The sequence below is a fragment of the Pelecanus crispus genome, chromosome 6, assembly GCF_030463565.1.
Source record: "Pelecanus crispus isolate bPelCri1 chromosome 6, bPelCri1.pri, whole genome shotgun sequence".
NCBI lineage: Eukaryota > Metazoa > Chordata > Aves > Pelecaniformes > Pelecanidae > Pelecanus > Pelecanus crispus.
This window is the reverse complement of record NC_134648.1, coordinates 71092108-71106909: the sequence shown is the minus strand read 5'-3', so window position 1 is coordinate 71106909 and position 14802 is coordinate 71092108. Positions and strand designations below refer to the sequence as shown.

Here is a 14802-nt window from a genome sequence, read left to right as displayed (position 1 = left end):
TGCCCTCTGCTTTCCAGTGACCTGCCTGCTTGGCATATGGCCTCCAAGAAGTCAAAAAACAACAGCCCGTTCCAGTCATTCAGGAATCCTGGTGGCAAGGGCATGTGTTTTATAAAGACGAGACGGGAGTCTGAGTCAGATGAGAGATGCCACTGTCATCTCAGACAGAAGAAGGAGCTGTGGCAAGGCTGATAATAAGGGCAGAAGGATCACGTCTCTCTAATCACCTCCTGGGTGTTGGGTAAGCCTGAGCTGCTGCATCATGATGGGGAGCAAGTAACCGTGTAAGCAGTGAAACATCCAGAGCTGCTGTCTGTCTCAGCTGAAGCTCTTTTGCGCAGAACATTAACAGCATCCTGCGCTGAGCTGGAAAAAAACAAACCTCTAAATCCCCAGCACAGCATCCAAAGCAGCTGCTCATTCCGCCTCTGATGCAAAAGAAGCCTTGCGAGACACCAGAGTAAATAAGCATGCCTGTTTCTCGCAAAGCAGAAGGAAGTCGGCTGTGTGGGTGGTGGACAAACATCTCCTGGACCTACACCACGGAGATCCAGGCAGGAGGAAGAACTTCATCCCCTGCCCGTTCTAGCGGGCAGATCGCTGGGGTCAAAGGGGCTTTTCAGTGCACCCCAAAAGTACCAGGGTAGAAAATGACATCTTCCCCTCCAGGAAATGATTTTTTTTTCAAGAAAACAAGGAGTACGAAACCCCTGCTGGCACCCTGAGCGCAGGAGTAACACAGAGCTTGCACTGCTCTTGCTCAAATCCTCAGTGACCCACTTGCTGCCAAAATTTGGATATGGCACTCCAGTCCCAACCTCTTTGATCTGTCAAAGCCAACACTTGCTTTCCTCTTTGGTTCTGGTGATTGTCCTCTTCTGAGGCTGCTCTCTGCTCTGACTACCCCCTTGCTGTAACTTTCAGAGGTCCTTTCTCTTTGCCGTCCCCACAGGACCTGCACCCACTGGACAATCTTCTCACATGAACAGCTTGAAGCCCAAGAAAAAAAAAAATAACAGACAGCTACATATGAAAAGGGAGTGCAGGAAACCTGACCTCTGCACCCCCTCCAGCTTGAATAGCATGACTGTTTTAGTAGGCTTCGTGGGAAAGGAATTTTAAGGAGATCTGAGGAACAGTGAGTTTTGCAACCAGCTCCCTCCAAATGTCAAGAGAACTTCAGGAGAAAGTGCAAACTTGTTTGAAATTCAGCAAGCAGGCAATAAGAAGGCGTGTGAGCCAACTGGAGGTAGAAGAAGGTCCTTAAAAGCCAGTGAAAGATCTGCAGCTCAGGGATGGCTTGTAAAGGACCGTGAAAGCAAAGACAAGGAGCGTTCGCTTCACGTGAACCAGGAGAACATGCCAGCACACAACACAGAGACAGGGAGGCTGCTGACCCTCCAGCATACAACAGCTGTCACGCTCCCCGACGGCATCACTGGCGGATGCCAGAGGAGTGTCACAACAACAGATGAGAGGCCAGAACGAGAGTTAGCTGTGTGAACAGACCGGAATGGCTGCGTCTTAGTGACATTACAGAATAAGGATCGGCAGATCTGCCCAGACCCGAGTCTCTCTCTCAGTACCCCTCCTTCTGTTGAAAAGCAGAGTCCAACCCATTTCTAACCAAGTCACTGTGTTCAAGACTAAGTTTAGGCTCAGGCAGATCCAGTAACCTATCGCATTATAAAGCTGAGAATACATTCAAGAACAATCAAATGAATTAAGCAAGCCATGAAAGTGCTGCCAAGCAGTTTCTTAACTATTAGGTTCAACAGAATAAGCAAACCCAGTGTTGAAATAGTCTCAGTTAAATATTTCCTGCTTCACATCCCTCTCGTTTTCAAACACACATAAAACAATTGCTGAAATTTATTGCTGAAAGAAGTGCATAAGAGAAGGCTATTTCCATTGCAAAACCTCATCTCAAAGAGGGATGAAAGCTCTAGTAGAAGTTAATACTTGTCCCAAATTTCAAGAGTACAAGCTCCTTCATCTCCTGACCTCAGCTGGTGAGGAACGTTCAACACCCACTGCGTCTCCCTGCTCTTCAGCTGTGGTGGAAGTAATCCATAAATATCTCCTACTAATCTGCTGAGGCTATTGCAATATTTGCACTAAATCTTTAGAGATCTTGGGGTGACGGATGTAAGTAATATTTATTCTGTACTAAAGGCATTTTCTGCCAAGACATATATCAATAATTTACAGAACTACAATTAGCCTGCAAGGAAGCACAGTGAAGATCAGTAAAATAAGCACTTAAAAATATAATGAAGGTGACAACGCTAAATTTACTATGCATCAATTAGTCTTTTTAATCTCTCTCACAGCCATTTATTATTAAAGAAATGTGAAGCTACAGTGACACAGATGTGAAACGAAGCCACCCACTGAAGACACTAAAACCCAAGGGTATGTTACCATAGATGGCACTAGCAAGGCCAGAATTAAAAGCGTGAAATGATTGTTTGTTTAGAAATAGGCAGGTGTGCATCAAAATATCAATTTATTGCTTTTCCTTATTATCTGCGTAATGTTTGAAGAGGGCTTCTGGTTTACTCATCGTGGACCACCGTGTAGATGAGGACCCGCACAGCCCAATTCATTTGCAGCCCCACACACGCGCCGCAGCTGAATCTGTTGCCCGCAGACGTCCCCCACACTGAACTCTGAGACCAGGCTGCCTGAGATGTTCGTAGGGCTGTACTGAATTATTAATACCTGCCTGGTATCACATTATGGGTCAGAAGTCAGAGGCACCTTTTGGATATTCTCCTACCATGCTGCAGAAGAAACAACACCTGAAATGAGAGAGGGGGTTACCCACCACGCTCCCGTAACGCTTAGCAGAGCAATCCAGCTAGAGCTGAAACTGCTCTCCGCTATCTCATGCGAAAGCTGATATCACATGGCTTCTTCCCCCCCGAAAGGAGATAGTGGCTACCCACTTGCAAATCCCTTAACAAGTTGTTTAAAGAGTGGTCAAAAGCTTTAAAGAAGCAGTTACGTTACTTCTAGATGTGGGCAAAATCCTTGGAAGTAGAAAGAAAATTCATATCAACGTATTGTTGGGTGTTGTCAGCAGCTTTACTCTTCTCTAGGCTGAACTTGCTGCACTGCTCAATTTCTTTCACAGGGGCACAGCAAAGTTTAATTAGCTCTTTTTGAGATACTGTTAGGATTTCTGGATGGAAAGCGTTAGGAGTGCCCACAGTACACAAAGAACCGGGTCAGCGTTATGAAGCAGCGAGCAGGAATACCGATTCCGAGCAACGTGTGACCACGTGAAGACTTGAAGACAAGGCTCATTTCTGAGCTGGAATGAGCGCTCGGAGCAAAGTGCCACCGAACAGCTCCACACTGAACATGGGAAAAGAACCAACTGTTTTTCCAGAAGAACGCTCAGCTTGATACTATTCTGTTTAAATGCTGCAAATTTAGGTCACAGAGAATAAAACGGAATAAGGAAGAGTAACCAAAAAAACCCAAACCAACCCCCAACTAAAACAAGTCTCCCTTCTGTAGGTAAAGGCAAACTAAAAGGTGAAAAAATATGCAAAATCTCTGAACTTGACACAACTCCTAACCAAATGAGCAGAATCAAGCAAGAAGTCACATCCCTGACAACTCACTGGCAGAACACGAACTCTGTAGCTGAACGGACAACCAGGAAACCTGCATCCCAAACACTTTGGCTGCAACACCAAAGACGCATTTCAGAAACCTGTTCTTCAAGGTTTTAACATTTCATTTGTAATAGCACTTTCTTTTTTGGACAAATACTTGCAATTCCAATTGTACAACTTTGCTTTAAGAAAGTTATAAGATTTATCAATGCAGCCTGAATATGGTAAGGTAATGATCAACTTGTTGCAAACGTTTCAAGACAATTCACTTGATTCAGCGACGAAAACAACTTAGTCTTTTGTAATCAGATCTAAGCACAGCCACTGCACACTCATTTTATTTGTCAATTCTTGTACTTGAGAGATGGTGACATACCTGCAAAACTTCAGTTCTACTGAGCAACGAATTAAATTTTTCATGCATTGTTGGCCAGCATACCTGAACTTTACTTGCTAATCCATTTCCCATAAGAAGCCCACAGACATGCCAAGCCTCTAATGCAGTTTAAAAATCTATTTTAGAGCTGCCAGAGAAGTTTTCATCGCTTGCCACAAAAGTTCACGCTGGCCTGAGCTCCACAACAGACAGAGAAACCTGATAGACAGCAGAGAACCCAGGAGCCCGGAACAATGAGCTCTGCATCACTGAGCAACAAGCTCAGCTTTTGGAACACCTATTGCTAGTGCTGGAAGCTTAAAAGGCTCATAGCCATCTCACCACCATTGCTGCTAGCGGAAAAAGAAGTATTATTAGGTAGTTTAGGGTTTAAAATTATATTGTCCATCTAAACGACTTATACATATCCAATTTTAATGGTAGGTAGCGTCAAATCGACAGGTAGACTTTGAAAGTCTCCGCCCCAGCCTAACTGTGCACAGAGCACCAAGGCTGCAAAAAGATTACCATCGCTCCATACATAGAATCATAGAATCGTTTCAGTTGGAAAAGACCTTTAAGACCATCCAAAAACTAGAATTCCTATAGAAACTAATCCTAAAGCGTCCCCCCAGGGGTTTTCCAGTTAAGCGTGACACAGAGAGGATGCTACTGGGGTGATGCGCTGTACGTACTTAACAGGCTACATTATCACTCATTAAAGGTTTTTCCCCTCTGATTGATGGAGTCACTCTCCAGCTACACAGACAAAAGCACACACAGATGTGGCAGGGTAAGATGGGAGCTTTCACTGTATGAGCGAACAGGTAACTGAGGGCTGTCTTGCTTTTCCTGCAAGGAAAGTGTATGCAAAAGCACTGAAACTGGCTGGGGCATGTTTGCACGTGCTGCCATCTCATCTGACACAAATGAAATGACAAATGTCCACAGATTTTGCAAGAGGTAAGAAGAGTGTCAGCTCTACGGACTCCCATTGCTCTGAATATGCAGATGCATGAAAACACCATAAAAAACCTTCCCATTTCTAAGCTGCTGACACAGACCTATTTTAGACAGCCATTTCTGCTCTAAACAAATTACACTGATTGTACTTTTTGCTGTTTCTCTACTCCTCTCACTCTTTAAAACTCTGTGTTTTGATTACTACGGATGACCATGACATACTGGCAAAGCGTTAGTATTCTTTATGCCGGGTGTCTCAGAAAGAAACTTTGCTTACATTCCTAAGTCGAGTGTGTTTCAGCCTCTACGCTCTGCTCTAGTAAAACTTAGATAAACCCACACTTACTTCATCTCGGTAAAGAGGACTTGTATAATACATGATATCCATTGCGCTGCTGTTCAGCATATCCCTTAAACCTCGTACTTTATCTGGAGTAATGGAGTCCACGGTGTCTGGGGGGGGAAAAAAGAAAAAGACTTGAGTTACATGCAGGAGAACGATAAAATCCAAACAAGGCACGTGCAGAGGACACGGCGTTAAACTTCTGGGGACAATTGTGCAGACTGCAGCCACTGGAACAGCGAAAGAACCAAGTAATGTACCTCCATCGAGGGTAAGTTTTGATCTCCATTCAACCGGAAGAAACTCAACATGCGTTGCAAGATTGGAAAAATACTTCTCTTCTATTTTTCTTGCAGTATCTCGCATCCTATAAAAAAGAAAAAAAAGAACACGTTCCCGTAAAGACTGCTATTGGTGCTCTTATCAAATAAAGCCAATGCATCCAGCACATTTTTTGCGTTACTGCTTTTCAAGTATGCAGTGCATGCTTACTAACACAGGTAATCACCTCACCTCATGCTTTTGTTATAAAGTCTTTAAATTCTCACAGAATGAAAAATTCTGCGCATTATATGCTCAAAAAAAAAAAAAGTTTAAAAAAAACCCTAAATGTATTATACTATGGGCCTAACATAAACCACCTAAATTCAATTGAAAGAGATCTGTTAACTCTGGTGGGTTTGGGGTAGAATGTGATCTGAAAATTAAGAATTTTACCACTGCCTTGAAATCCTGAATCCACTGAAATCGATCATTTAGACCAGTATGGAAGGAAGACAATTCAGTGCTTTTAAAGACAAAGAAAACTATTAAAAATATTGCTTGAAAAGTCAGAATTTTAATTTCGCATATCAAATTGGAAGGCTTGGGAGCTCTCAGCGTGAGAAATAGGGCCATTTATTAGCATTTCAACTTGCAGTAGCAGACGGACAGGCTAACTGTCCTTTTAAAAGACTCCTCATTTTTAAAGCATATCTGAACACAAACATTGATGCATCTCTCTTGAAGGATGCGAGAAACTTAAAATACCTAAAACCCAAAGTATATCTGACCCTCTCTGTTGTTTGGGGGAAAAGGGGAATAATGGTATGTTATATTCTTTTAAAAATGCTGTTTTACTTGTGTTGTGTGGAAGACCCATCAGTAAAAAATGAAAACCAGCATGAGATTATACAAGATAGTAAAATATCCATACGTTCTATCAAAAACATTCAGCAACCAAACTGAGAAAGCGTTCTATTTTCCTTTCTTTCCTTTACATGAATCTTGGCTCCCAATCGTTTAGCATTTTTGGAGATGAGCATGACAAACTAAATCCGACCAAGGGGCAGCAGTGCCAGGTTTCCAGCAGCAGGTTCCCAGTTCCAAGCATCAGAGCGGTTTTTATTTCTGAGGCAAAGCCCAGAGTTTCAATATATATATATTTTTTTTTTTCCTATTTTCAAAGCAAACCCCTTTTAATGATTGCTGCAACCACAGGCATGATGACATTAATCTCCCATCTGTACTTCCACAAGTCCAAATGGGGTTTAGTAAGTTTAACCCCCTAGCTGAGGCACCTCCCTTGAATATATTAATGCGCCTCTGTTCTCCTTCAATAGAAATGGGACAGTTTAGCCTAAATCACTACCAACACCTGAGACAGTAATCGCTTAAGCTGCTCCATTTGATGAGCAAAACGCTGTCAGCACGGACACGGCAATACCCTATAGACAACCCTACCAAACTCCCGCCTTGAGTTTCAGCGCACTTCAAAACAAAGTCAGCGGTACGCAGCCCATAGCTGCAAAATGAAGTCAGGAGCTGCCCAAATCTCCTCCACGAGGCTGCCGCCCGAGGTGACAATACAGATGAAAAAGGAAAAAGTATTGACAGAATTTGTTCTTAAATCTCCCGGCGTAGCTGTCGCGTCAGTAGGACGCAGCTCGCCAGCGGGATTTAGGCTGAAGGCAGATGTGTCCGGTGGAACAGACACGGATGAATTCAGCCATCACCTTCAGCTCCTGAGAGATGTCACGGGAATGGAGAGATGTCACGGGGGCTTTGGGCAAAATGCCTTCTACATTTTTCTTTCAGCCTTACCAGCTGCACAGCAAGAGAGAAACACACTTCACTGAGGCAGGAGTATGAAAGCCGATGCCTTGCAAAAATATTTTCTACAAAGATAATTAATTCTTCTTCTTTATCACGTTTTTCCCAGGAAAAGGAAAAGCACATTATGCTACTAAAAAAGCAGATCAACGATATACCAAATTTTTGAAGCAGGCAGTCAAAACACTTTTCCCTAAGTGACACCTGCTTTCTGCTGAAGGGAAGGGAAGGGGAGAATCCTTTACACATTTTCTTCCAAAGCAGTTACTGATGGTCTGACCAAACAGCCAAGAATTACAACTAATCAGCATCTTTATTTTTAAAGCCTGTTTTGATTGCACTCCTAATCTCCTAGTCTCTAGTCCAATGAGATGGCAGAGGTTTAAGTAAAGCAGAATGTCCTTCCCATGATGGGGGGGGGTGGAAATTCAGCAAAAGGATCTGCTTAAATGGGGGTTGGTTTACGGCCCGAGCTGACCTAGCCTTGCAAAGCACAAACCAACCCTCCCCACCAGCACCACACCCAACACACCTCTAAGGACACTTATTCGAGAGCCCAACTTCAGCCGCACGGAATTTCTAGATTATCAAGAAGATAAAAATTCAGTAAATACATTAACATTCCTGGAGTCCCTGAGCAACCAAAACAGAAGAGAAACACACCTGTCTGAACAAAACCAGATGATTACTAGCACAAGGAAATGTAGGGACCTAAAATCTAAATTAATATTCTTTGGAAATGCTAATGATTCTTCGGTATCGCCAAGTCAGCTTGGCTTTCTCTGCATGAAGGAGGATGGTGGCCAGCGAAGATGAATGCAGCAACAATAAGTTTAGCAGGAAACCAGCCAAGCAGCCGTCCAAAGCTGCTAGGCTTAAAAGCAGTAAAAGCATAGAAATGTTGTATGAATAGGGCACAGGATTCTACACAGCAACAATTACTTGAAGAGAAGGAACTGGTAAATAACCTGGTCCTAATAGTGCAGGAATAAACATCAGTAGCAGCTCTAAACATTATGAAGAAATAGATATTAGAGCTATTGGCATCCCCATCTTCAAATATGACACCCACAGGGTTTCTTTCTGCTCGAAAGAGTCCAGGTCTTACTAAAGGAGAGGATTTTTTTAACTAAAAGTCTTCTTTCTAAAGCTAGATATATGAGTTTGGAAAAAACCAGTGCAGCCTAGCACTTCTGCCAAAGCTTTTGGGTAAAGCTTCAAGTCTCCCCTCCTACAAGCTGTGCCAGCTTTGTGTCCTTATCCAAAATTTGGTGAAATGCAAAACCTAATTTTACTCGGATTTGGAGGTTCCTCCCCACGTCAGCTGAAGTTTTCCAGCCATGGTCCAGCCTCCAGCAGAATAGTCCCAAACTTCTGCTAAAACGGATTATGGACAAACGTTCAAAAGCACGCGGGCACATTAGAAAACCAAAACCCAACTCTGCGTGCATCTTCCTTATGCCTGGCAAAATACACTCTGGTAGAAGTGCACAAAAAGTCTGTTTCAATGAATTTTTGTTAACTGCCACCTCTCCGATGTCCAATCAAGGAAGCAGCACTTGCATCTCAAGTGTGCTCCTCCACTACGATACGCTGCGTTGCACGCTAACCGCATGAAGCTGGTTAACGCTACAAACTCCTGACTGGAGTTCTGCAGATTACAAACTATGGAGTTACGGAAACATTTAATTTTTTTTGCCTTCGGCTAAACTTTCTGCGGCAACCCAGTTCGGTGTTACCAGCCAAATTCTGGTGCAACTATTCTCTCTCTCCTTATTTTCCAGCAGCAATGTCACACCCATCTCCTGATGGCAAGAATCATGGAGGCATTAAAACACACCAGCAGAACAATGCCCAATGCAACACATCTCATTTACAGCAAATGGCACTATACATCATCTCCCACTGATTTTGATCCACAATGTTATATTATAAAATCTAATAAAAATTGCAGTGTAATTGGCAAGCAACGTGCTCACATCCAAAACCCCAGAATATATACCTGCTATAGCCACGCTCATCTGTTCTGCTGCAAAGTCTTTTTTTTCCCCCGTCTTCTGACTTCTTAAAAATAAATATTTTGAGCTATTTTGTTAGATGGCAAGTCCCTCTACTCACTTGCTAAATTAACACCAACTGAAGTAATAAATCCTCATTTAAACAGGCAGAGAATTCTTCTCCTTTCCAATACAAATGGATGTTGAAATATTGACCCCAGAGCAACAATTACTGAAATCTATACATCAAAACACATGGCAACAACGAAAATTTATTATTTTTCTAAGAAAAAAAACCACTCAGGTGCAGATGAAATGCATACCTTAGAAAGCATTTTGACATATTGCTACTTGCCATGCGAGAAGTAATGGCTTGAAAATAGATACTTTGAGACTCCCCATAAATAAAACGTGCTTGGCTGCCTTTCTCTGATTAAAATAATAAATAATAAACCCGTATTTTCACAGGTATACATCCTTGCTTAAGCAAGTGTATTCCAGAGATATATTTAAATAATTATGATCATTGCTGTGTTATGCTACTAATTTTACTCTTGTGGAGCAGTCACAAGTACTACATTAAAAACTGGAGAGCTACAAACAAGTTAGCTTCAGCCAGTTCGCAAATTTTATAAAATGACCTTGACAGCTGGTAACAGAGCAAAATGCCTGAAGGCTTGAAGATGTTACTCGTTTTATTCCCAGGCCATCTTTGCAGACTCAATTCAGTCAGATGATCCATAGCCAAGAAAAAGGGAATGATCTTTAATTTTAAAAGCATTACACCAGCCAACTTCTTACTCTGAACTCTTGACTTGAGAGATAGGGCAATGGAATGTCCCCACAAAAACCCCTAAACTCTCGCTACTGCCTGCAGAACCGTGTGGATCTGTTCCTGGTTTTTGGTCACACAACTGGTGAATTATGCTCTAAAGCATTCCCCAGCTGCTTTCACCACTCTGGAGTTCCCTCAAACGGAGGGCAGCGCTCACTGCCTCTTTGAGGAAATAATACCACGAGTTATTGAGGAAACCCAGGACCGGCTTAAGCTAAATTTGGTAAGTCAAAGTGAGAGTAGCAGGCATGAGTAAAAAAAATTGAGATCTGCTCAAGCCAGAGGGAGCGAAAGGGAGGCTGTTTGCAAAAGCTTAGCTGCGCTGCAGAAATGCAAACTCAAGCCTTGCTCTAGGTGGATTTCAAAGAGCACCTGCAAGACACAAGTCACCTTCTGCCACGGTTCTTCAGGGATTCGTCTGCTCTCAGACCAGAACACATTAAGACTGCTGCTCCAGGGCATATGCAGACTCGTTTTACTTGCGAAGAAAGATGGATATTCTAGGATGCAAGCAAAGTAAGCATGATCGCGGCTCACACTTCATCCTTTTCCAGAATAACAGGAGTCTGCATGGTCGAAGGAACTCAGGCTGCTCAGTTATTTGATTACGGGATCCCCGAGACGAGCCTGTGGCGATCCGGGTGCTCCAAGCGTGAGTGCCTCCCTGCCCAGCGCTGCTGGCCAAACGCTGCCGCAGTTGCCCCTTAGCGAGATGCTGGCTTTGGCATAAAGCAGATTAGGCGTTCCCCATCCCTGTTGATATCCCCTGCCTCCCCGACAGACACACTCCCATCTTCCAGATGGGGATCCAGTTTTTTGGACCAACTGCAGTGATCCAGTTTACAATGGGACCGTACGGACAGTCATGCTGGTGTGGGCAGGGCAAGGGCAGCACCGGGCAGGAATGAGGGCTGCGAGGATGTCCTGGTTTCGGCTGGGATAGAGTTAATTTTCTTCCCAGTAGCAGGCACAGTGCTGTGTTTTGGATTTAGTAGGAGAAGAATGTTGATAACGTGCTGATGTTTTTAGCTGTTGCTCAGTACTGCTTATGCCAGTCAAGGACTTTTCAGCTTCCCCTGCTCTGCCAGGGGCACAAGAAGCTGGGAGGGGGCACAGCCAGAAGAGTTGATCCAAACTGCCCCAAGGGCCATTCCATACCATACGGCGTCATGGGCAGTATAGAAACTGGGGGGGTTGGCCGGGGAGCAGCGATCGCTGCTTGGGAACTGGCTGGGCATCGGTCGGCGGGTGGTGAGCAATTGCATTGGGCATCACTTGCATTGTATATCATTATTATTATTATTATTATTATACTGTTACTATTAGCATTACTATTTTACTTTATTTCAATTATTAAACTGTTCTTATCTCAGCCCAGGAGTGTTTCTCACCCTTACTCCCCCGATTCTCTCCCCCATCCCATCGGGGCAGGGGCAGTGAGCGATGGCTGTGTGGTGCTGAGCTGCTGCCTGGGGCTAAACCACGACAGGGGAGGACGGGAATGAGAACACATCTAGAGATACATCGAAGTCCTAAACAGGCTGTTACAACTTCCATCCCATATGCGGTCATGTGTTAGATAATTAATAAATGTACACAAAACAAGCTCTTACGAAAGTCTCGAACGCCCTAACTTTCACCTTTTACCTCTTGGGCTGAACTTCTCATTTAGCTTGCAAGACAAGCTCAAGTTGAAACCTGTAAGACAATTTTTACCATTTGGATACTTAATTTCAGAAGAACATGCAATTATTACCTGCACCGAAGAATGGAAGACAAGCACGTAATATGTATTTAATGCAATGCAAGCATTTAAATGGAAAATAAGCAAAACTACCAAATATCTAGAAAGCTAAAAAATTATGCAGAAAATTTTACAGGAAATCTTGATTTAAGATTCCAGCAGCACATATTTAATGCACTGAAAGGCCTCTGAGAGGCTCTGCACTCTGTAAGGGCTTGCATACCAGTGGAAATTTACCAAAATAGCTATTCTGAAGTAATTATTATAATGATAATCCACAATTAAAATGCTTTCTAATGGGACTTGCAATAAAAATGTAATTGGTGATTATGGAACGCCAAGATGATGTTGCTTGTGCAGGCAGCAATTTTTGTGCTACGAGCAGCAGCACAGGCAAATACAATTTTCGAATCAAAACAGGAGATTCAGACAGAGGCAGCCAGATACCAGCTTCAGGGTAAGAGCAGCCAAGAAGTGTCACAACACTACAGCTATTATGGAAATACACAGAACAGTTACTTCATTCGTTTTTCAAGCACAGGAGCTGATGAAATCTAGAGGGCCAGCCTAAAGGTCTGACCTTTACCTAGGTCAGGTAAAACAACAGGATGTTTTAAAAATGAGGTTGGAAGCATGGATAGTAACGTTCCTAAATTCTATCTAATGTATGTAAGAAACCCCATCCCACCCCCTGCCATAATCTAGAAGCACAAGTTCAGCAAAATCAGAGATTAGGGTTCAGTGACAAAAATAGTCCGATTAACAGTATGAAAGTGCATACAGTAAAATTAAAAGGATATTCCAAACCGATTTTTTTTTTAAAGTTAACATTGTACCTTATCAGAAACCTAGTAATGCCAGAATACTGCATCTGATGGCAAATAAAAAACCTCCAATTATGCCATAATATCTTGATTTACATCGCACAGGAATACAGAATATAATATCTTCTTCCTTGAATGATCCTCCCTATGCTAGCAAAGCAGCTCAGAGCACATTATTCTGTTCACGTTAGGTCAGCTGAATCACTGTTCCAGCCTGGGGGAGGTACTGTCTCTTCCCAGACGACTTCTGCAGTTAGTATCAGCACTGACAGGAGCAGCTTGTTGTACCAGCTGCCGTGCTACATTTAGCTAATAAATGTATTTAACTGCACTGTGAAGAAGCAAAAGCATGTCACATCTACCAAAGACCTGTTCCTTCAAGCATCAATAAAAGGTACCTTCTCCATTTACCTACTTGCAGGACACCGTGCGACCATAGCATCTAACCACGTTAATGGTTAGATTGAACTCCAGTCCTTAATGAGATTAGCGCATATAATTTTAAATCACCCTGGAAGCAGAGCTCTGTTTTCACCTCTGTAACCAACAGGATCTGCCTAATGATGCAGATGCATCATGTGAGCTGCACCGATTTCTTCTCGAGGTGGTAATGTGAGGACAGAGCATATCAAATCAGCTCTGGTAGGGTGTCTCACTGGCCTGGGTTACAGACAGAGTATTCCATGTCTGCGTTATAAGCTGTATTTTTGCATTTTTTTTCTTTTTCTTTCCTTTAGGACCACTTGTTCAAGTGAGTCTTCGGTTTTGCGCTATGAGCTGAAGTGTTGCTCTCACACAGGTTGAAATAAATACAAAAGTTTTATCCCAGGGTAGACCGAACCTCCAAAGGAGCAACAGCAACTGTACGTGGCAAAGACAAAATGCACAAGGCAGTTTTCTGTGGATGGTAGAAAGAGAATGCACCCAAACAAATATTCCCTTCTGGAGATCCCAGAGTCCCTCCAAGTATTGTACCAAAAAAATGCAAGGTGCCATGGAGATTGCCTCGCCCAACCTGCCTCGTCCCTGTTCTCCCCCCAGAGTCCAGGGAGAGGACTGGTGGCTCTCTGCAGGGGAACGCGTCCTGCCAGGTGTCCTGGGGCCTAAACCAAAAGCAATTTTCTATTTCTACAGAAAACACACACCACCTACCCCAGGGTTCCCACACCAGCACAGGTCTATCACAAGTGACATCCAAGTCCTTCAAAGCTGCACGCAGCCCAAGACAACGACGAGCTCTGAGGGCCGATAGCACCTTCTACATCTGCTGGTGGTACCCAGGTATCGATGAGGGAGGAAAGGAGTGGTGACACTGATGGGCAGACCTATGGCTTAAGTTACAGATTTAGCACGGTTGGAACTACAGGTTTCCTACTAAAGAACGTGCATTTAAAAGGAAAAAAACACTGAGGTCTTTCCTCCTTAGCTTCTACTTTAAAGTGTGACGGGTCAAAAAAATATTTCTCCTTACCTGTTGTATCCTTTTTCAAAAGGCAACATTTGACTTCCTATGTCCCTAATGCAAAAGAACGTTAAAAAAAAAACAAAACGCACACATATCATGGATGAAAGTGCTAACAGAAAGTGCTAGTACGGCTTGTGAGAGCTGCCATTGTGCTGGCCTGGCAGACATTTCTTCTAAAATCTCTTCCTAGAACATATGGGATCTTCCTCACTGATAAGTTTTAAGCTATAAAAAAAAAAAAAAAGGAGAAAAAAAAAAAGACTTCAATCTAAAATGATGCTTTCGTTTGCAGATTTTGTACAGAATACACAATTTATGCCACTAATTAGCATTTTAAAAGGCTATGCAATACTGCCCGATATTTCTTGAGGATGTGAGTGAGATTTACTGAAGCACAAACAGTCTTGTTTCTCTTTTAGATAAAAGATTTCACATAATGGGCTGCCAGTTAAAGCAGGACTTCTTATGGAATGAACGCCTATGCACTGTGTCCTGAGCTGAAGTTAATCCATCCATCCAACCCCTGTATGTATAT

At 43.0% G+C, this 14802-nt stretch overlaps 1 protein-coding gene across 2 annotated transcripts in view; it reads right to left on the bottom strand.

Moving 5' to 3' along the window:
* Positions 1-14802, bottom strand: part of DDHD1 (DDHD domain containing 1) — a 71815-nt gene that overhangs the window by 20068 nt on the left and 36945 nt on the right. For both annotated transcript variants that reach the window (XM_075712713.1, XM_075712714.1), the window contains 2 exons: positions 5572-5678; positions 5315-5421 (listed from right to left, as the gene is read on the bottom strand). In XM_075712713.1, the coding sequence (XP_075568828.1) occupies positions 5315-5421; positions 5572-5678 (214 nt within the window). The remainder of the gene's footprint in view (positions 1-5314; positions 5422-5571; positions 5679-14802) is intronic.